Source organism: Oncorhynchus keta, chromosome 6 (genome assembly GCF_023373465.1).
Source record: "Oncorhynchus keta strain PuntledgeMale-10-30-2019 chromosome 6, Oket_V2, whole genome shotgun sequence".
In the NCBI taxonomy this organism is placed as follows: domain Eukaryota; kingdom Metazoa; phylum Chordata; class Actinopteri; order Salmoniformes; family Salmonidae; genus Oncorhynchus; species Oncorhynchus keta.
The window spans coordinates 30463387-30485527 of NC_068426.1; the positions used below are offsets into that span (position 1 = coordinate 30463387).

General features: G+C 42.6%; 1 protein-coding gene and 1 long non-coding RNA gene across 4 annotated transcripts in view; both read left to right on the forward strand.

Moving 5' to 3' along the window:
* The window catches only part of LOC118385376 (rho guanine nucleotide exchange factor 28), a 123124-nt gene extending 110029 nt beyond the window's left edge, over window positions 1–13095 (forward strand). For all 3 annotated transcript variants that reach the window (XM_052521298.1, XM_052521297.1, XM_052521299.1), the window contains 2 exons: window positions 1672–1993; window positions 11302–13095. In XM_052521298.1, coding sequence (XP_052377258.1) covers window positions 1672–1993; window positions 11302–11480 — 501 coding nt within the window. In that variant the 3' untranslated portion in view covers window positions 11481–13095. The remainder of the gene's footprint in view (window positions 1–1671; window positions 1994–11301) is intronic.
* Window positions 13096–13998: 903 nt separating this feature from the next.
* Window positions 13999–21335, forward strand: LOC127930766 (uncharacterized). Its single transcript, XR_008139361.1, has 3 exons — window positions 13999–14502; window positions 15136–15177; window positions 18498–21335. It is a non-coding gene; the product is annotated as an uncharacterized LOC127930766 (long non-coding RNA).
* Window positions 21336–22141: the final 806 nt, after the last annotated feature.

A 22141-nucleotide genomic window follows, 5' to 3' on the forward strand; every position in this document is an offset into this window, starting at 1 on the left:
TTGATGTGAACCATGACCAGCCTTTCAAAGAACTTCATGGCTACCGATGCTTTGAGTACACACCCTGGTAATCCGTCTGGCCCAGCGGCTTTGCGAATGTTGACCTGTTTAAAGGTTTTGTTCACATCGTCTACCGACAGCGTTCTCACACAGTCATCCAGAACAGCTGGTGCTCTCGTGGGTGCTTCAGTGTTGCTTGCCTCGAAGCGAGCATAAAAGGCACTTAGCTCATCTGGTAGGCTCCCGTCACTGGGCAGCTCGCGTCTGGGTTTCCTTTTCTCGTCCGTAATAGTTTTCATGCCCTGACACATCCGACGAGCGTCAGAGCCGGTGTAGTAGGATTCAATCTTAATCCTGTATTGACGCTTTACTTGTTTGATGGTTGGTCGGAGGGCATAGCGGGATTTCTTATAAGCGTTTGGATTAGTCTCCCGCTTCTTGAAAGCGGCAGCTCTAGCCTTTAGCTCAATGCAAATGTTGCCTGTAATCCACGGCTTTTGGTTGGGATATGTATGTACAGTCACTGTGGGGACGACGTCATTGATGCACTTATTGATGAAGCCGATGACTGAGGTGGTGTATTCCTCAATGCCATTGGAGGAATCCCGGAACATATTCCAGGCTGTGCTACAAAACAGTCCTGTAGTGTAGCATCCGCGTCATCTGACCACTTCCGTATTGAGTAAAGTTACTAGTACTTTCTGCTTTAGTTTTGGCTTGTAAGCAGGAATCAGGAGGATAGAATTGTGGTCAGATTTGCCAAATGTAGGGCAGGGGAGAGCTTTTAGGATTTTTTCCCCCCCCCTGGTTGCACATGTGACATGCTGGTAAAAATGGGGTAAAACTGATTTAAGTTTGCCTGCATTAAAGTCCCTGGCCACTAGGAGTGCCGCTTCTGGGTGAGCATTTTCTTATTTGCTTATGGCCTTATAGAGTTGGTTGAGAGCGGTCTTAGTGACAGCTTTGTGGTGGTAAATAGACGGCTACGAATAATACAGATGACAACTCTCTTTGTAAATTGTGTGGTCAACAGCTTATCATAAGGTACTCTACCTCAGGCAAGAAATACCTCGAGACTTCTTGCACCATCGTGCACCAGCTGTTATTGACAAACAGACACACACCCCCACCCCTCGTCTTATCAGAGGTAGCGTCTCTGTTCTGCCGGTGCATGTAAAATCCCGCCAGCTCTATATTGTCCGTGTCTTCATTCAGCCACATTTCGGTGAAACATAAGATGTTAGTTTTTAATGTCCCGTTGGTAGCATAATCTTAATAGTAGGTCATCAATTTTATTTTCTAACGATTACAAGTTAGCAAGAAGAATGGCAGGCATTGGGAGTTTACTCGCTCGCCTACGGATTCTCAGAAGGATCCTCAATCTTTTCCGGCGTCTTTTCTTCACGCAAAAAGCGTGGATCTGGGCCTGTTCCAGTGAAAGCAGGATATCCTTCTTGTTGGACTTAAAGGAAAACGTTGCTTCCAGTCCGCGGTGAGTAATCGCTTTTCTGATGTCCAGAAGTTATTTCCGGTCATAAGAGACGGTAGCAGCAACATTATGTACACAATAACATAGTGTTGCATAATGGTTTCCCTGTATGTTTATGTTCATGCTGTCATCATGGTCAGAGTTGTGTTAACATGGAATTCTTCTCCTTTATTCTCCCATAGGACTCACTTCCTGGTCAGTCCGGCGTCCATCTTGACAACGCCGGCTCAGTGTTTGTCAACGAGGCAGCGTTCACCACGTCGAAGGTGCTTAATAACCGCCACATGCACCACCACATACAGCAGCACCAGAGAGGTGGGACCCTGAGGTACAGAGATGACCCTCGAGCCCACAACAGCCTGAACACCATACTGGCCCTCTCCAGCCAGAGACACACGCTCCTCCCTGACACAAACACACCCCAGTGCTGGGCGGGGGGTGCCGGTGTCACTGGGTACCTCTACACAACCTCAGGTGGACAGGGGACAGAGCACACACCCAACGGTAAGACCCAACTCAGTAAAGTTGTGTGAATCCATGTCTGTTAAAGAGATGTTTATTCACTAATCCTAAATACAGGATGAATTCAGGCTTTCTCTGCTGAATTTGACTGATAACACATGATATTATGGGATCTGTCATTGACTGCTAAATACCATATAACTACATAACTACATGTGGCATCAGCAATATAACAGGCTCTTTTCTCCTGTGTCTGTCCATCTGTCCATCTCTCCGTCATAACACATGATATCATGAGTCCTACCTGTGAGAGAGAAAACACAACCTTTGTACCCACCGTGCACACACGTGAAAGCAAATGTAATTCAGCACACTACTGCATGCAGCTGTGGTGGTTGATGTATGATACACACACACACCCCACACACACACACCTCCCATCCTGTCTCAGTTTCCGTAGAGATGTGAGGCCTTGTTTGTCCTTCTTTCCCAGTTAATCAGTGTCTCCTGGCAAAGAAACCCCCTTCAAACCTGACCCCCCCACCCCCCACCAGCCCGGCCCCTTTTCGCCTAGGAGAGAGAAAATAATCTATGTTTTCTCTATCTATTGCGCATCGGGGGCAGGGGCAGACAACAGCGTGTGAGTCACGGCTCAGAGCCCATGGCTGATGGGTTGGAACATTGATCTGAAAAATCTTTACAAAACTCATTACAGCACGATTTGTCATCGCAGGAGGAGGAGGGGAGGAAGGGATGAGAGATGCACACACATATTAATCTGTATTTAACTGCTGATGTGTCAGCTGACATCTGTCTGCGTCTGTGTCTCACAGGTTTCAACTGTTATACCTCACTGGTGTAATGTGCATGTAGACATGTACATTACACCAGTGAGGGCCACGTGTTGAATATACACTAGAAGGGATGCTACTGTTTTAATGGCCTGTTTAATGGTTTATGGCATTGTTTACTAAAGATTGCGACCAGAGCACAATCTCTCTCTCCATCGATAGCCTTATTATCCCCTACTGTTATTGACCACACATGAGCCACCGTAGAATCACAGTCTCTTGTCACGAAGACAGAGGTGTGGATACTTCTAACCCCATCTACCACAGGGCCTGATCATACCTGACATCTTACCCACAATGCATCCCTCTACGACCCCAGAAAGTCCCCATAATGCACGGCTCCTGTCCAGCTAGAGATGTACAGTATGTTATCTGACTGGTCAGCAGGATTGACGGGTGTTCAAATCAATCAAATAAAATGTTATTTTTCACATGCACCGAATACAACAGGTGTAGATTTGACCATGGAATGCTAACTTACGAGCCCTTTCCCAACAATGCATAGTTAAAAAGTAATACAATAACAAGACAATATACAAGGAGTACTGGTACAGAGTCAATGTGCAGGGGCACGAGAAAATTGAAGTAATATGTACTGTACACGTGGGTAGTGATAAAAGTGACTAGGTAGTCAGGATAGATAATAAACAGAGTAGCAGTAGTGTACAGTATGTGAAGGGTGTGAAAGTGTGTCTATTCTATTTCGGAGTGTGTGTGGCGTCAATGTGTGTGTGTGTGTGTGTGTGTGTGGGGGGGGGAATCCAGTGAATGTGCATAGAGCCGGGGCAAGAGAGTTGGTGCAAATTAAAACGGGGTCAATGCAAATAGTCAGGGTAGCCATTTGATTAACTGGTTAGCTGTCTTATGACTTGGAGGTAGAAGCTGTTCAGCAGCCTTTGCGCTCCGGTACCGGTTGCCGTGCGGTAGCAGAGAGCATACTATGACTTGGGTGGCTGGAGTCTTTGACACATTTTAGGGCCTTCCTCTGACACTGCCTGGTATAGAGGTCCTGGATGGCAGGGAGCTCAGCCCCAGTGATGTACTTGGCCGGGCCATGCTCACTACCTTCCGTAGCACCTTATGGTCGGATGCCAAGCAGTGATACAGTATGTCGATATGCTCTCAATGATGCAGCTGTAGAACGTTTTGAGGATCTGAGGGCCCATGCCAAATATTTTCAGCATCCTGAGGGCAGGAGGCATTGCCGTGCCCTCTTCACGACTAGTTTGGTGTGTTTGAGCCATGATAGGTCCTTACAGCCCCATCCATGTGACTAACTGGTGCCCCCTCACCTTGACTCTGTACCGGTACCCCCCGTATATAGCCTTGCTTGTTATTTTACTGCTGCTGTTTAATACTTTTTTCCTTTTTAATTTCTGTTTTTTACTTAAACTTCTTAAAGCATTGTTGGTTAAAACCTCTTTGTGCTGCAATCCCGTTAATGGGATGATATGACAACAGCCAGTGAAAGTGCAGGGCGCCAAATTCAAAACAACAGAAATCTCATAATTAAAATTCCGTAAAACATACATGTATTTTATACCTTTTTAAAGGTACTCTTATTGTTAATCCCACCACAGTGTCCGATTTCAAATATGCTTTACAGCGAAAGCACCACAAACGATTATGTTAGGTCACCACCAAGCCACAGAATAAACACAGCCATTTTTCCAGCCAAAGAGAGGAGTCACAAAAAGCACAAATAGAGATAAAATTAATCACTAACCCTTGATGATCTTCATCAGATGACACTCATAGGGCTTCATGTTACACAATACATGTATGTTTTGTTTGATAAAGTTCATATTTATATAAAAAAAATCTGAGTTTACATTGGCGCGTTACATTCACTAGTTCCAAAACATCCCGTGATTTTGCATAGCCACATCAATTCAGAAATACTCATCATAAATGTAGATAATACAAGTTATACACATGGAATTATAGATATACCTCTCCTTAATGCAACCGCTGTGTCAGATTTTTTTAAAAACATTACGGAAAAAGCAAACCATGCAATAATATGAGACGGCGCTCAGAAATATAATACAATTAGCCGCCATTTTGGAGTCAACAGAAACCAGAAATTACATGATAAATATTCCCTTACCTTTAATTATCTTCATCAGAATGCACTCCCAGGAATCCCAGGTCCACAATAACTGCTTGATTTGTTCAATAATGTCTGTTATTTATGTCCAATTAGCTACTTTTGTTAGCGCGTTTGGTACACCTATCCAAACGCTGGTGCTGGTCGACCATTTCTTTGGACATAAACTTCAAAAAGTTATATTACAGGCCGTAGAAACATTTCAAACTAAGTACAGAATCAATCATTAGGATGTTTTTATCATAAATCTTCAATAAAGTTCCAACCGGAGAATTCCTTTGTGTCTTGAGGAGGAACGGAATGCAAGTCGATATCATGTGGAATGCGCGTGACCAGGAAATGTCTCTCTGACAGTAGCCTGACTCATTCCCCTCTTATTCAGTCCCACAACACAGTAGAAGCCTCATTCAAGTTTCTATAGATGGTTGACATCCAGTGGAAGCCCTAGGAAGTGAATCTTCATTCAAATCCGAATGTGATTTCAATAGGGCATGGGTTGAAAATATACCAACCTCCGATTTCTCACTTCCTGTTTGGATTTCTTCTTCCCTGCCATATGAGTTCTGTTATACTCAGACATCGTTCAAACAGTTTTAGAAACTTCAGAGTGTTTTCTATCCAATATTAATAATAATATGCATATATTAGCAGCTGAGACTGAGGAGCAGGCCATTTACTCTGGGCACCTTTCATCCAAGCTACTCAATAGTGCCCCTGCAGCCATAAGAAGTTAAGGGCTTGTAATTCAAATTAAAACTTCTTCAGGATCAGTGTCCCTTCTACGGGACGGTTGAGCTAATGTGATTAGCAGGTAGTAAGTAACAAGAACTATGAGCTATTGTTGTTCCTAGACTTTTCCACATCACAATAACAGCACTTACAGTTGACTGGGGCAGCTCTTGCAGGACAGAAATTAGACAAACTGACTTGTCGAAAGGTGACATTCTATGACAGTGCCACGTTGAACGTCACTGAGCTCTTCAGTAAGACTATTTTATAATATATAATAATAATATTTTACTGCCAATGTTTCTCTATGGAGATTGTGTGCTTGAATTTATACACCTGTGAGCAACGGGTAGCCAAATTAGCCAAATCCAGTCATTTGAAGGGTCTTATGTAGCAAAAGTAGAGACCCAGAGCTACAAAATGGTATATCATACACTGCATTTTTGAGGAAAAATTGGAAAGTAATTCTGCTTTCAAAGTTGATAAACTTGTAAACTTACTTTTGAGAAAAAGGCCTTTGAATGTTTTGGTATCTAGTGACGAGCTCTTCTTTGTCTACACCCATTCAACATCGTTCAGATCGCTTTAGCACCACCCTTCTCGCTTCGCTCTCAGAGGGTTCAGATCGCACACTTGACGATCTGGCCGATGATTTGTTCACCTCTGGATAACATGAAAACAGCCTAACTAGCTCTGCTGGCAACAATTTCATTACTCTTTTTTGCTGACGTTTACTAACCCTGGCCATATTCAACGGGTGTTGTACACTTTAGCTTAAGACAAGTAGCTAGCTAGGTAAACAATGAACCTAGCTAGGTAAACAACGTGTAAGATCACACACGTCACGTAATGTTAGCTAACGAGCCAACCAGCTAACGTTAGCGAGTTAAACAACAATGAACATAGTACCAAATCATGTCATTATACTACCCTGCATGAATCTGCTGGGAGCTAACCAACCAGGATCAACGTTAGCTAGCTAACATTAGGCTCTAACTAGCAAAGCAAACGGCTCTGGGACACGAATGATAATGTCATACACGTAATGTTAGCTAGGGAGCTAGCTAGCTAACAGTAAACTTTAGCTTGAAATGAAACCACTTTCTGTCAAAATTAGACACGTGTTATATCTGCGTTCAACAGGATTACCAACACAGACTGACCAGCTCAAATAGACAGATGCCTTCTATATGGTAGACCAATCCAAACTCCTCTCTCGGTATGTTCAGCCCACTCATTATCTCAGCCAATCACGGCTAGTGGGAAGGTTGGTGTCTGTTTCTGTGGCTTAACCAACATGGCTCGTAATTTAACTATTTTATTTGTATTGCAGATTGCATACAAGTTTGTTATTAAGGCACATGAAAGTTCACATGTTCCAGAAGGCATTTCTGCCTAAAAACGCATTTTGACCAAAAAAACAACAACATTCAAATAAATGGCTCTTCTGTGAAGTCGTAACTTGCGACATACGCCTTGTTTCCTGAAATGGGTCACATATAAAACATACATTATACTTACAGTGAAGCCGCTCGACCATCTACACCACATTAGTCATCTAACAGAATCCCGTCCACATACTTTTGTATATACAGTGTATCTCACCTTCTTACCTTCTATTGATCTCATAGACGGTATAAGATCTAACCACAATACATAATTCATTACTATTTAATGCATTGTATTTGGTGGTATACTGTATTAGTGCACTCTGAGTCTGTATACGACCCCCCATTACAGAACTCTCACATCCCACAACTAGAATAGCTTCCAGGAAACCAATATCTCACCTTGAATATTTTTTTCTATAGCGTTTATTTAACTAGTATTTGATCAAAAAAAAGGTCTTATTTCAGATGGAAATCCTCCATATCTTGCTCAGAGCTATCAGAAGTTTGATTCTATTTCTCATCCTCTCCTCCAGGTGTGGACTGTTCTGCTCCCTCACACAGGGCCTTTGGGATTGTTCCTTCTCTCAGGATTTCCAATAATGTACTCCTGCACAGTGATAATGGAAAAACTGGAAAGATTGAATTTCCTGAAACTACTTTTGATCCACTGATTCCAATCAGATATTCTCATCTTGCCTAGCTGTTGAATAATTATGGCCTTTTGAAAATAAGTAATGTACCAGAATACTAGTTTGCTTCTGAAAAGAAAGATGTGATGAAAGCTATGAAGATCAGTGCTCAGTATGACGGTGTAGTGAGTTATTGTCCTAGACCCATAGAAATAGAATCTCATTGTAGTTCTGTGAGTGTCCCTTAGTGTGAAGATAATCCTGATTCACTGGCCTTTTAATGAATTGACAAGCCTCCTGACATTACACTTGGTGTTAAATTCATTCAAAATATCCCATTGCATTTTATGTCACTGATTTGAACAGTAATCCCCTTCAATTACATTTCCAAAATGGCCTCCATTTCTTGTAGCCTTCCGATCAGTCTGACCCACGTCCCTGTGAGGAGTGTAGTGACTAGAAAGTCTGTTTCCTATGGCTTTACAGTACAGCCCGTCTATCAGAACCCAGTGAAAACCCTAAGATCATGGCTAACAGTGACACACACACACACACACACACACACACACACACACACACACACACACACACACACACACACACACACACACACACACACACACACAGTGGTATTCAGGCAGTCAAACACATTCTGGGGCGGCAGGTAGCCTAGTGGTTAGAGCGTTGCGCCAGTAACTGAAAGGTTTGCTGGATCAAATCCCTTAGCTGACAAGGTAAAAATCTGTCATTCTGCACCTGAACAAGGCACTGATCCCCGGTAGGCTGTCATTGTAACTAAGAATTTGTTCTTAACTGACTTGCCAAGTTAAATAAAGGTTCAATTCAAATAAAACAATTCCTGTGGGAACACAATAAGGCGATTTTATAGGCCACACCATCTTTTACCACAGCCACAACAGCACACCAGCTCTACTGCTAGACAGTATCCACCCCACCTAATGGTCTAATGGTCGAACACTCCCTTCACTCACTCCAAGGCCATGGCTATGCACCTGTCCTACGCATGCACACACACACACTCAAGCACACACTTGCGTGTGCACGTACATACACACATGCACAACTGCATGCACGCCACAGGTTGTTGGTGGCACCTTAATTGGGGAGGACAGGCTTGTGGTAATGGCTGGAGCGGAAAAGGTGGAATGGTGTCGAATACATTGATCACCTGGTTTCCATTTCTTTGATGTCATTCCATTTGCTCCGTTCCAGACATTATTATGAGCTGTCCTCCCCTCAGAAGCCTCCTTCGATGCACACATCAACACAAACACAGAGACACACACACACTCTCCCTCCTTCCTCATTCTGAGGGCCCCATCTGGGCCTGCAGGTGTCATTTTTGTTCCTAATGATAATGATGACAGTGCCAAAATGACAACAGTCAGTGAAACTCTTTTTTTAAGTAAAAGAGAAAAGAGATGTTATCAATGGCTGAACTGAGGCTGTGTTATTCATTGAATTTCTTGTGCTGAGAGGAAACAGGACACTACTGCATGCAGCTGCAGTGGTTGATGTATGACACACACACACACACAGCTGCAGTGGTTTATGTATAACACACACACACCCACACACACATCCACACACAGCTGCGGTCGTTGATGTATGACACACATACCCCCACACACACCCCCCTACACACAGCTGCGGTGGTTGATGTATGTAGTTAGAGAGGAGATGGATGAGGCTCAACAACTTTAGGATGAGCTCATTATAGTGGGCAGTCAGCCGGGTCCATCCTGATGGGCTATTTATCTAGATAGCTGTTCTATTATTTTATATTTTCTTTCCTGTTCGGTTTCTCTTCATCCCACTTTCTCCTTTGTCGTTCCCTCCTCCCTTCTCTCCTCTGGCTCTGTGTGTTTCGTTTAAAATTATTATTGTTCATGTCTGGCTGTTGTATGTGAGAGAGATAGTTAAAGGTTTATCTCAATACTTTCTGGGTAACAATTAAATACCTTTGATTGTTTTCAATTGAAATGGTACAAAATAAACAAAAAAGCTTAAGTAACAATTTTAGTAGGACTAGTGCTACGCGAAATAACCAAAAAGTTGATGATTTTTTAAAACAAATTGACCGACGTCGGTTCAATTATTTCAATTCCATTTCGTTCCGTTTTTTTCTGTGAGCTCAATGTGCACCTTGCACTGCATTTTCTCTAGAGATAAATCAGATCATGCCCGAACGGTGCAATGTAGTAGGGATTTTCCAACAGATGTTTTCCAACGTTCTACATAGTTTATGGCAGAAAACGTTATAATGAACTAAAATGACCATGATCCATCGCGTGGCTACTTGTCCGGTCTGTGTTTCTTTCCCCTCATGTCCACCAGATGCATGAAACTCTTTGGGTTCCAGTGGAAGTCAATCATTGTCAATGGAGAAGTCCGCAATGCTACGTTGGGGGTGATGCACTAGGCTAGCCGGCCGTAACCGGGAGACCCATGAGGCGGCGCATAATTGACCCAGAGTTATCCGGGTTAGGGGAGGGTTTCGCCTGACGGGATGTCCTTGTCCCATCGCGCTCTAGCGATTCCTTGTGGTGGGCCTGGCGCCTGCAAGCTGACTTCGGTTGCCAGTTGTACGGTGTTTCCTCCGACATTGGTGCGGCTGGCTTCCGGGTTAAGCGAGCAGTGTGACATGAATCAATGTTCTACACTGCTTCTTGATACACTGCTCGCTTAACCCGGAAGCCAGCCGCACCACCGTGTCGGAGGAAACACCGTACAACTGGTGACCGAAGTCCGCTTCTTGGCACACAGCGTCGTGTTTCGGAGGTCGCATGGCCCTCGACCTTCGCCTCTCCCGAGTCCGTACGGGAGTTGCAGCTATGGGATAAGACTGTTAACTACCAATTGGATATCATGAAAAAGGGGTAAAAGTACAAAAAATGACAAAAAGTAAAGTACGTTGAATGGTGATGAGCAGTTACAGCATTCAACCCACATAATACATAGTGCATTTAATGATTCAAAGAAATATTCTAAACGAAACCAACTTCAAAAAGCACTAATCGCTCAGCACTAGCTAGGACTGTCTGGGAGTGGTCTGAGTGGGGCGGGGAAAACTGAAAACTAGCTGTTATTGGAACTCTCTTTTTTTATTGGCCTATTAACTAATTTACCACCTGGTGATGACACCAGCCAGGCCAAAACTCCATCCCACCAATTTCAGGTGGTCTTTTCAAACCACTCTTACGCTAAAAGGGCATTATCATAATTTTCACGATATCACAGTATTATTCCAATCTCATAGTGTGGAAATGTATATAAAACACAGGAAAATCATGTAATGGGCCTTTAATGCTGGTGGTTGGTTAAGTTTGAATATCTATGATTAATATCTATGTTTAATTGCTTAAAGGGATACTTCATCCAAATTACATAATGGTTTCCTATTGACAAGGTATGACAGCAATCCATGCTTTGGTTTAGTTTCCCTGGTACTGTTTCCACTTGCTAACGTTTTAGCATTTGTGGCACAAATCACATTCAAGGGATTGCTTCACTTGTAGATACTTTTGTGGCATTTTGTAATATGTGTCATTTTGTATTATGGGTGAACTATCTCTTTAATATGAATGAATATAAACATCATGTATTTATACCCATACAGATATAAACACACACAGCTATGTGAGGGAGACGTGGTCCTCGACGGCAACTGTGGCTGGACAGTATCAGGGTGCACCTCACCATGGCGACCACCAACTGGTCCTCTCCTCCTTGGTCCCCCTGGAGACGGAGAGTGGGGATGGGGAGGAGGGGGGAGAGGAGAACATTGTGTACCTCTGAGGCTGGACAGACAGACCTTAAACCCTTTGGTTCAAATCCAGGACTCAAAAGACTTGATATGGATTTAGGAAGGCTCAGAATCACAGACTGGATTGACTTTGATGGCTCAGACTGGACAGTAAATAGCTAGGCCAGGTTTTAAGAAGAACCAGATCTGGCACATATAAAGTAATCTCCCTTCCCCATCATGCTTTGCCCCTCTGCCCTCCCTGTTCTGTGCCAGGTGCCCTCCATATGTGTCTCCAAGTGTTGCCTATGAGAGAGACTTTTATACTGCTATATGTTTATACTTGTCCATGAATGTACAGTGTGTGTGTATCCGTCTCTGTTTAGAGTTCAGCTCCAGGGCTGCCACCAGGCCTTTGTGCCTGAGGCCCTCCATTGACATAATCAATTTCTCTGTTTCCCCTGCCCAACCCTACTGCAGTGACTTCCCCCTTTTTCCTCACCCCAGTATCAGTCTCCATCTCTCTGTTTCCCTGGCCCACAGTGCCCTAAGTCTGCTTCAGTCTACCTCTCTCTGTCCCTCCCTTGTCCTTTAGTCCCCATCTGTCAAGCGCTATTTATTAGGCTCACCCCAAATGAAATGGTGCCTACTCTGTTACCACAGGGGAAAAAGAGAGAGCAGAGGGTCAGATATCACTGGAAAGGCTGAATCTCTACAGTCGGTCTGTGGTTGCTTGTCTAGTGGCGGAATAAACTGCTGCTCGCCCATTCATCAGACAAGCTCTATTTACAAGGCGAGCGGGATGCGGCATACACATTAGATGTGAAGGATGAGGTGAAATGCCATGATCAGAAGGGATTTGGTGTGTTTCTTAGCCTGTCTGGCTACGCCTTTGTTTTCATCTGAAGGACTTGTGATTTTAAGGAATAATGTTGTGACTATAGCAATCCATCAATGATACAGTAGTGTACACTGCACTACTACCGCCTATATGATGAAGTACAGATTTTATTAGGGTCAACTGCATATCGGGGTCAAAAACCATAGGGCAGAAGCATTCCTATACTGTATGTTCAATGAACTTTGAAGTATTACATCTGTGACAGAGTGCACTCTATATGTAAACAATACTTTGGATGTGAATGATACCAAATATGTCCATTTTCTTTATTTTCTTTAAATTGTTTTTTTTATGATTCTTTAATTATTATTATTTTTTTTACATTGTTTTCATCAAGGCACATATTTCATAGCATGTTGTTTCTTGTACTTGGTGTTCAGTCATTTAGGAATTTGTCTGACATATAGTTACTATATTAGCAAAGTCTATGTGTCAGTAGTAGTTGGGAAGTCAGCCTGGTATCAGTTTATATGCACCACATTGTGATGCCTCACATCTTTTTAGCAAAAGCATCACAATGTGATGCACGGCAATGATATTGTAATGGGGTAGTAAGCTATGGTTGAAGGGTGACTGATGAAATTAATCTTGTACGCACTTAAGAGGTGACCTTGCTTTTTTTTTTTACTAAGAGCTGTACCATTGCACTTGAATATTCATGTTCTACTTTAGTGCCAATATGTTTTGTTTTTTAATGACCATTGAGATGTCCTGAAAGACAGCCTTTAGCTGTCCTGCAGCCACCATTAAAGCTAAAAGACATTGTAGGGTGTGTCCTGAATGGTTAACTATTCCCTATATAGTGCTCCAGGTTTGACCATGGCCTATGGGCCTCTGGTCAAAAGTGTGAAAAATATAGAGAATACTGTGCCATTTGGTAGTCGGCCGTAGTATCTAGTTATACACAAGGGTATTGTAATAGGTAGCTTCATCGACGCACATATAAAACAGCACAATGGTTATGTTCAGATGTTTGTTGTCGATACTATGTGATACAGTCAATTTACTTTTATGTGTATATTTCACTGCCTTCATTTATTTATAGTCGATGAGCTTTATCACTGTTTTATAGTACTCCTTGTTAGGTTATGTTATGTTGTACGTTGGATTGGTCTGTAGTGCATCATAACACGGAGATATGGTTATGTACATTGTCTTGGTTACATCATTACTCTCTATTAGATATCGTGGAATTTAAATGCAAATAATTTTTATGTGTTTGATGTTTGTATTGTTATAATACAGCTTCTTCTGAAACACGACTGTAACAGGAGGGTAAAACCATAGGAATAGGTTGAGAATTCATTCAAATTCTATGGGTAAAACCACAAAACTGACATCCCTTTCAGTTCAGTACACTGTAACACTACCTCAGTCATGTTGATTTGACTGAGAGAGTTTTGTATACTAGTCAGTGGTTTGAACATGCCTGTTATTGGAATATGTTATGTGGGGATAGATGGTGTTCAGCTGGCCCAGTCATCCGCCCTATATAGACACGTACAAACACAGACACCTTGATGAATCGACACACAGGTGCCAGAGGTGGCAGGTGGCAAGCCAGCAGGTGCATCGCTTCACTCGCTGGCTCTAAGGTTAGTATGACATGCCTGCCTGTCTCCCTAAACATGAATAAGATATACAACAGTCCTCTTACCTCAACCCCCCCCACCTCCACACTCTCTCTCTACCCCTCCCTCTCCCTTATTTTCTCCTCCTATAATCTCTCCTGGGAGTGAAGTTGGAGGGTAGTAGAAGAGGACTTATCTTTTTGCTGACCTTGATGGGTTGGTTTAGTCCCAGTGTTTGATCTCCTTCTATTCTCCAGGTAGCCTCTTTCGTGTTTCCACTGTTTCCATTACCCTTATTTCCCAATAGCCAGCTCTGCAGCTCAAACTGAGATTAGTCTTTGCAATATCAGCGCTTTGAGTCTCTGGTGGCATACCTAGTCTAATTGGATTTGCGTGGGTGCGTGCGGCATAGGATTGTTGTACTGTATCAGTATGTTGAAGCTGGAGCAGAAAGCGAGAGTAGCATGAAAATGAAAATGTTCCTTTTGTTTTTATTTTAACTCTCCAGAACCTTCACAAAGGGACTCGCTTCCGGATGTTACCATGGCAACCTGGCAGGGGCTGCCAAAGGGAGTGAAGCGGAAGGAGAGGCTGGAGCACTGTGTAAGTGTGTGTGTGTGTGTGTGCACAAATGTGTGTGTGTTCACTAGAGCAGCATGCAGGTCTGAATAAAGATGAGCTCTCAATGGGGGACTGACACAAACACATACAATGGAGATATTTAAGGGGAAACATTGTTAGGCTGGTAACTGGTGAGACCAAAGATGCTAGTGGCAATACAGTATCAATCAATCAAATGTATTTCTTAAGTCCTTCTTACATCAGATGGTGGTCACACCAAATACTGACCGGTTTTCTGTTTCACTCCGCTACCTTAAAAACATTTTTTTAAATCTATGACCAACAGATGCATATCTTTATTGCCAGTCATGTAAAATCCATAGATTAGGGCCTAATGAATTTATTTCAATTGACTGATTTCCTTATATGAACTGTAATTGTAAAATATTTTACATTTGTTTGTTTATACACTATATATACAAAAGTATGTGGACACCCCTTCAAATGAGTGGATTCGGCTATTTCAGCAACCCCCGTTGCTGACAGGTGTATAAAATCGAGCACATAGCTATGCTATCTCCATAGACAAACATTGGCAGCAGAATGGCCTTACTGAAGAGCTCAGTGACATTCAACGTTGCAACATCACCATCGTTTTTTCCCCCTGTATTGCAGGAGGGAGAGAGAAGCCAAGCAGCTGCTCAAGCATGGAGAGGGGTAAGGGCAGTGTGGTGTGTGTCTGTGAGTGACAAGGGGAGCAGGGATAGGAGAGAGAGAGAGAGAGAGAGATAGTAATCAAGTCGACTCGCGCTGGTCGACTAACATACAGTAGCGGTGCGTGTGTAAAACAGTGGGGAAGCCAAGACAGAAAAAAATCCATATTAACAACCTTTGTATTTGTGCTATAACCTGTTAGTTCATACTGTTTGCTGGCGGTCTCGAGTGGTGCAGCGGTCTAAGGCACAGCATCTCAGTTCTTGAGGCATCACTACTCCACTACTACACTCGGGTTTGAATCCAGGCTGTAACACAACTGGCTGTGATTTGCACAACTGGCCCAGCGTCGTCCGGGTTTGGCCTGTGTAAGGCCGTCATTGTAAATAAGAATTTGTTCTTAACTGACTTGCCTAGTTAAAAAAAGTATGCCTTGCCACCGTGATATATATATGTCCTTCTGTAGCACAGTTGGTAGAGCATGGCGCTTGTAACGCCAGGGTAGTGGGTTCGATTCCCGGGACCACCCATGCGAAGAATGTATGCACGCATGACTGTAAGTCGCTTTGGATAAAAGCGTCTGCTAAATGGCATATATTATTATATTATTATTATATATTTTGGGCTCCCGAGCGGGGCAGCGGTCTAAGGCGCTGCATCTCAGTGCCAGAGGTGTCGCGTCACTACAGTACCTGGTTAGAATCCAGGCTATATCACATCCGGCCGTGATTGGGAGTCCTATAGGGAGGCGCACATTTGGCCCAGCGTCGTCCGGCCTTTGGCCGGGGTAGGCCATCATTGTAAATAAGAATTTCTTCTTAACTGACTTGCCTAGTAAAATAAAGGTTGTTTCATCACAAAACTGGAGACCAACATCTGTCCGGTGAAGTCCATAAAGCATATTGCATTTAACAAACAGTTACATGACCTACAGCACGGTCAAGCAAGTTAATGTTTCCAACATTTTCGGACTACTAAAGAACTAATGATTTAGAACCACGGAGAGTTAACGCAAGTTGGAGGCGTTGCCTCCACTATTCCATCACCATTTCAACTTCAACATCATCAAATCACCTATGCTTAGTCTAATACAGTGACGACTAAAATATAGCAAAAACAATTTAGTCCAATCAAAGTAAGCTAAATGACGTGGCTGTCCATGGTACTGATTTGTGTGTGTGTGTGTGCGCGCGCAAGTAGAAAAACATGTTGACTCACTAACCCTACTTGTAGAGAAACGCCAATGCCATTCTCTCTTTCATGTTGACGAAACAGTCTATGACTTTGTCATACAGTACACGATTTTAGTTTTTGTTGTCCTAGGCTACCTGGCTAAAATGCTTGCTTGCTAGCCTAACTTCCTTTTATGGGCAATGATGTGCCAGGACAGCTAATTAACATTAGCCTACTACAACTAACTACATATTGAACTTCAATCCTGCCAGGGACACAATGTATGAATTAATTGTCGGATCTGAATTACTGTTATAATCATTGGCCAGTACAGAGATTTAATAAAAATTCATTGAAAGTCCACATTCCTATCTCCATCCATGGCTAATTTAGGAAAGGGGCGATTTTAGCTAGCTAGCCACCGGAGGACAATGACACAACGAGATGAAACATTTAACGTTTTTTCTGGAAATTCCGTTTTGCTTTTGATGTGATTGTTGTGAAGCGAAATCCAACATGGCTTCCCTTGGCGTTTTTTGTTGTTGTTGTTTTGCTCCAGGACCATTCACAGCTTACTCAGTTTAGCTCAACGCTGATTGGCTATAATTTTTTTAAGAAGGGAGACCAAATGCTCTCTGGCTCCCGATGCATTCAATGCTACCGGCGGCAACAATGTCATACTCTTTTTGAGCAGACATCAGATAGATGGGCTATACATATTGAGACAGAGGGGCGCTGTTTCACACGCTGGGATGCTTCGTCTCGTGAGATACATTCAGCCTCTTACGAAAATAAATAAATAAATGAAACACAGAGGCGAAAGATGCAATATGTTATGTATTTTTCTTATTTGCTTGGTAAATTTTTGGGGAAGCCTGACTTCCCTTGGCATCGATGAATACACAACACTGCTAACCTATTGCTAGATATTTATCATCTCATCTAATTACACATAGCACCTGTCTAGACAGCATCAAACCGAGAGAAGCTAGTTAAGCTATCTAGCTAGTGTTAGCTAGGCTAATTGAGACTACATAACTTTAACTGTGTGCTTTCTCCCCTTCCTACAGTAAATAACAACAACTCCATTCAGATTATTAAGTAGCAGCTTGCTTGTTGGCTCTTGGTGTTGTAACCTGTCCTTTTTATATTTAACTTTTAGTTTTGTAATTTTAATTCCATTTTCCATTGATTAGCCTAGATATCTCCTAATAACTTGCCACAGAGTCTCTCGCTCCTATGACTTTAGCCTAGTGCGGTTTGATGTCTTGTGATTGGATGACAGCAAGAAGTTACACGCGCCACTCTCGTGGAAAGCAAGAGCAGCGGCAGCATAAATGATCAAATGTTCATTCTCTCTCTGCAGGAAGTGTGATGTGGACCATCTGTTTTGTGAATTCACGTGGAATTTTATACATTTTTCTTACCGTTTTAACAGAAAAACTATAAAATTGGCCGTTAAGAAAAATTATCCATTTGTCACCTCCCTACTTCTGAGTCATCTGCCCCAGAGGAACGTGGAGTGTGTGTGTGTGTGTTCACAACCGCGGAGTGTTGAGAATGTAGAGTGCTTATGCCCTCCCCATGGGGAACTGTAATGATTTCTGTGGGCGTTCGGAATAAAACTGTCCAGACCAAATATAAATAACAACCATTAAAACACATCCAGCTGAGGAGGGATTTTATTAGGGATACCAACAATATACAGCATTTATGCAACTTATTGGATTCCTCTCTGGCTGATATATGGTGACACACTAGCCTCGGTATAACTACAGTCTAGTGTGTTTGGCATCAAAACAAGCTTTATGGGAGGAAAATCAACTTCAGGTGTAACAATTTTTTTCTCATTTATTTTTTATTTCATTTTACAACTTCCATAAACTAGTTTTCCCCAGGCAATAGGGCTGTGGTGGCATGCCAGGGTTACATGAGGCATGGTCATAGCAGTGGAGTATGAAGGTTTGGAATTTGAGAACATTAGTTGCCATTGCTTAGATCTATGGATATCACATGACTGAGCAGGGCTGCAGCCATGAGTGGGCATTGGAGGGCATAGGCCCACCCACTTGGCAACCAAGCCCATCCACTGGGGAGCCAGGCCCAGCCAATCAGATTGAGTTTTCCCCCACAAAATTACTTTATTACAGACATAAATACTCCCCCCCAGACGATCTGAAGGTGAAGAAGTCGGATGTGGAGGTGCTGGGCTGGCGTGGTGACACGTGGTCTGCAGTTGTGAGGCCGGTGGGACGTACTGCCAAATTCTATAAAACGACATTGGAGTCAGCTTACGGTAGAGAAATTAACATTTCATTCTCTGGCAACAGCTCTAGTGGATATTCCTGCAGTCAGCATTCCAATTGCACGCTCCAACAAAACTTGAGACATGTGTTGCACTGTGTTGTGTGACAAAACTGCATAAACTGGCCTTTTATTGTGCCCAGCACAAGGTGCACTTGTGTAATGATCATGCAGTCTTATCAGCTTTTTTTGACACCTGTCAGGTGGATGTAAACAAATTTGTGCACAAAATGTGAGTATAATATTTCTGGGATTTTATTTCAGCTCATGAAACATGGGACCAACACTTTACATGTTGCATATATATTTTTGTTCAGTGTATATGTATGCCTCCAGACAAGCAGTCATTATTTGTAGTTGTTGAATTCTATTTTAATCGCAAATCAAGTAATATGACAAATAAGCGAGGGGTGTTATGTTAAAGGCCCAGTGATGTCAAAACATGCTGTGTTTTATATATATTTCCACACTGAGGTTTTAATAATATTGGAAAATTGTGAAAATTATGATAATGCCCTTTTAGTGTAAAAGCTGTTTGAAATTACTACTCTGACAGTCTTACCAAAATTCTTGCTTAAAAAGCTATTTTGTTTCTTCTTCTTGTCCCCAGCTGTGTCAAGGTGCAGCAATCTTTATCCATAAACACTGTAATACAGACACATTTGGTGGCTTTGATGCCATAAAGGAAGAAATTCTCAAAGCTATGGCATGTAACGACAAATTCTGTGGTGAAACAGATCCCAGAGGGATCCCCCTTTTCACGCGCACACACACACACACACACACGCACACATAGACAGACAGACAAACATACCCAAACACACACCTTTGTTTCCTGACGCCCCTCTTTCATGTCAGATGACCTGTCCCAACTCTCAACGTTGTGTGATGGACCTGTGTTCGACGTCATCACATCATTAAGGTTTCCACGGCAGAACCAGGGGATTCCTTTAGAAGCTGTCACACAGGAATTAGTTTGAAAGGGGGAAACATGATTCGCCAAAGCTTCCTCCATCGAGCGTCATGTGAAAGGGTTAGAGGGGGTGTCCCCCTGTTGTGTTAGATGTTGTGTGCTGAGCTGCACGTGTGACAGCCTAAGACTTGATCACACACAAAAGCATGTTCCCACTCGCTGCTCTCTGACAGAAAGATCCACCTTCAAAAGACCATAATGGAGATTTTTTTGTTGTTGATCTTTTTGAATAGAAGAAGAGGATTGTTAATTCCTCTTACAGTATTGGTTAAGATGACAGCATGTCTGAAAAGGCTTTGAGCGCATGGATAATCCACAGAGGTGCGGAACACCAGAGGATATACCCTGGGTTCGCTTTGGTTTGACGTGAGTCACCGCAAATGACTGACATATACTGTACCTGTGAACATATTTTTAACCTGATGATTATATCTGGTACTATCCCCAAGGTTTGGTAGGCGGCCCATGTACTCCCCCCCCCCCCTTCACCAAGGTGGTGACCCTTGTGACCTAAATAATTATCGGCCTATTTTTAAACTTTCTTGCCTAGCTATAGTATCTTTTATTTATTCTCAGCTAAGATCTTTCTTATCATTGAAATGTATTCTAAATGTTGGGTTTTATACCAGGTTATAGCACTGTCTCTGCTGTGTCCCTAGTTATAAATTATGTGCTTAACTGTAAGAATAAAAGGTGTCATTGTGCTGCTCTCTTCATAGACCTGTCAAATGCTTTCAATACTGTTGACCACTCATTGCAAATTCAGAGGCTTTACTCAATTGGCCTAGACCAGGCTGCAATGTAACTGGTTTTAAAATGACTTGACAGATGGAATTCAATGTGTATCTACTGATGGGTGTTAAATCAGGTTTCCTGGATATTACGAAAGGTGTCCCGCAGGGGTCGATTCTCTGTCCTTTCCTTTAAGTTTTACTGCTTACATGTCTGGAAAGAATTGTAACCTGGACTTGAATGCCAATGATACTGTTGTGTATGCTATTTCTCCCATGGTTGACCAGGCTCTGTCTGAACTACAGTCTGCCTTCATTGTAATTATAGAAAAACTGTATTAAACTGAAATCAGTATTGAATGCAGGTAAAACTATGTATATGTTCTCTAGAGTGCATTAAAATGTGATTTAAGCATATGTACTTTGGATGGTGTCCATATTGATTGTGTCTCTGCTTATAAAAATATCTGGATAGATGAAAAGCTGAGAAAACAAATGGGCTTCTATAGAAAAAATATGTCCTGCCTCTCGCTAAATAGTAGAAAGTACATATTTCAGTCTATGTTCTGATCGGTCCTAGACTGAACGCAGCTGCCACTTCATTAAAGCCGTTTGATGCAGTTTGTCATAGCGCGCTGCGCTTTATTACGGGCAACAATTTTAGTACTCATCACCTCATTCTCTACCAGAAAGTTGGTTGGCCCTCTTTGATGTCAAGCAAGTTACTACATTTTTTTTGCACCTTATTTTTGGAATCAGCTCCTGGAATTAAATGTGTTCTTTTGGTGCCTCTAGGCCAATTCAGAAAGCTGATTGAAGACCTTTTTACAGATGAATGTGTTTGTTTTTTATGACTGTTTCTATTTTGTATTTATGTATTTTCTGTAATGTATGTAATTCAGGGCTCATCTGTAAAAGAGATCTCGGTCTCTCAGTATGTCTCCCTGATAAAATAAAGGTTAAATTAATTAATTGATTTTAAAAAATGCCCCCAGCCTCTTTATCCTCCATCCTCACATCTACTTGTTCTCCTGCTCTCTGCCATTTTTCCTGTCCTTCTCTCTCTCTCCCTCCATCATCCTCCGTCCCCCTGTTCTCCACCTGTGAGTCCAGGCTCTAAATCTTTCTAATCCTCTGAAACCTCATTACCACCACCCCAGTCAGAACTGTGATCTTTCCCAACAGCACCCTGTCTGTCACATCACTCTCAACCTTGACAATGTCCCACCCTCCAGGTAATGAACCAATGGTTGACATTCTGGCGCTCAGAAAGAGAGAGAATATCTGCTATCTGCATGTCAGTCTGCAGAGGACTTCAAAAGCAATCGTCTCAGTAATGGTGGGGTCGGGCTGTGTGTTTACCACTTTAAAAATATCATGATAATTATATGGTTTTGTGATCCTACTGCTGTGATCGTGCTGGCTAGTTTTCAGACATCCCCACAGGCAATAGATAGGGATAGTTTGGGATTTTGGAGAGTCAGATGAACTTGGGGATACCATGTTTATGTATTTTCGTTCAGTATGAAGGAAGTTAGAGGACGTTTTGCGAGCCAATGCTAACTGGAGTTAGCACAATACTGGAAGCCTACTCCCATATACACTGAGTATCCCAAACATTAGGAACACCTTCCTAATACCAAACGATACCACTTTGCCCTCAGAACAGCCTCAATTGGTCAGGGCATGGACTCTACCAGGTGTCGAGAGCATTCCACAGGGATGCTGACCCATGTTGACTCCAATGCTTTCCACAGTTGTGAAAGTTGGCTGGATGTTCTTTGGG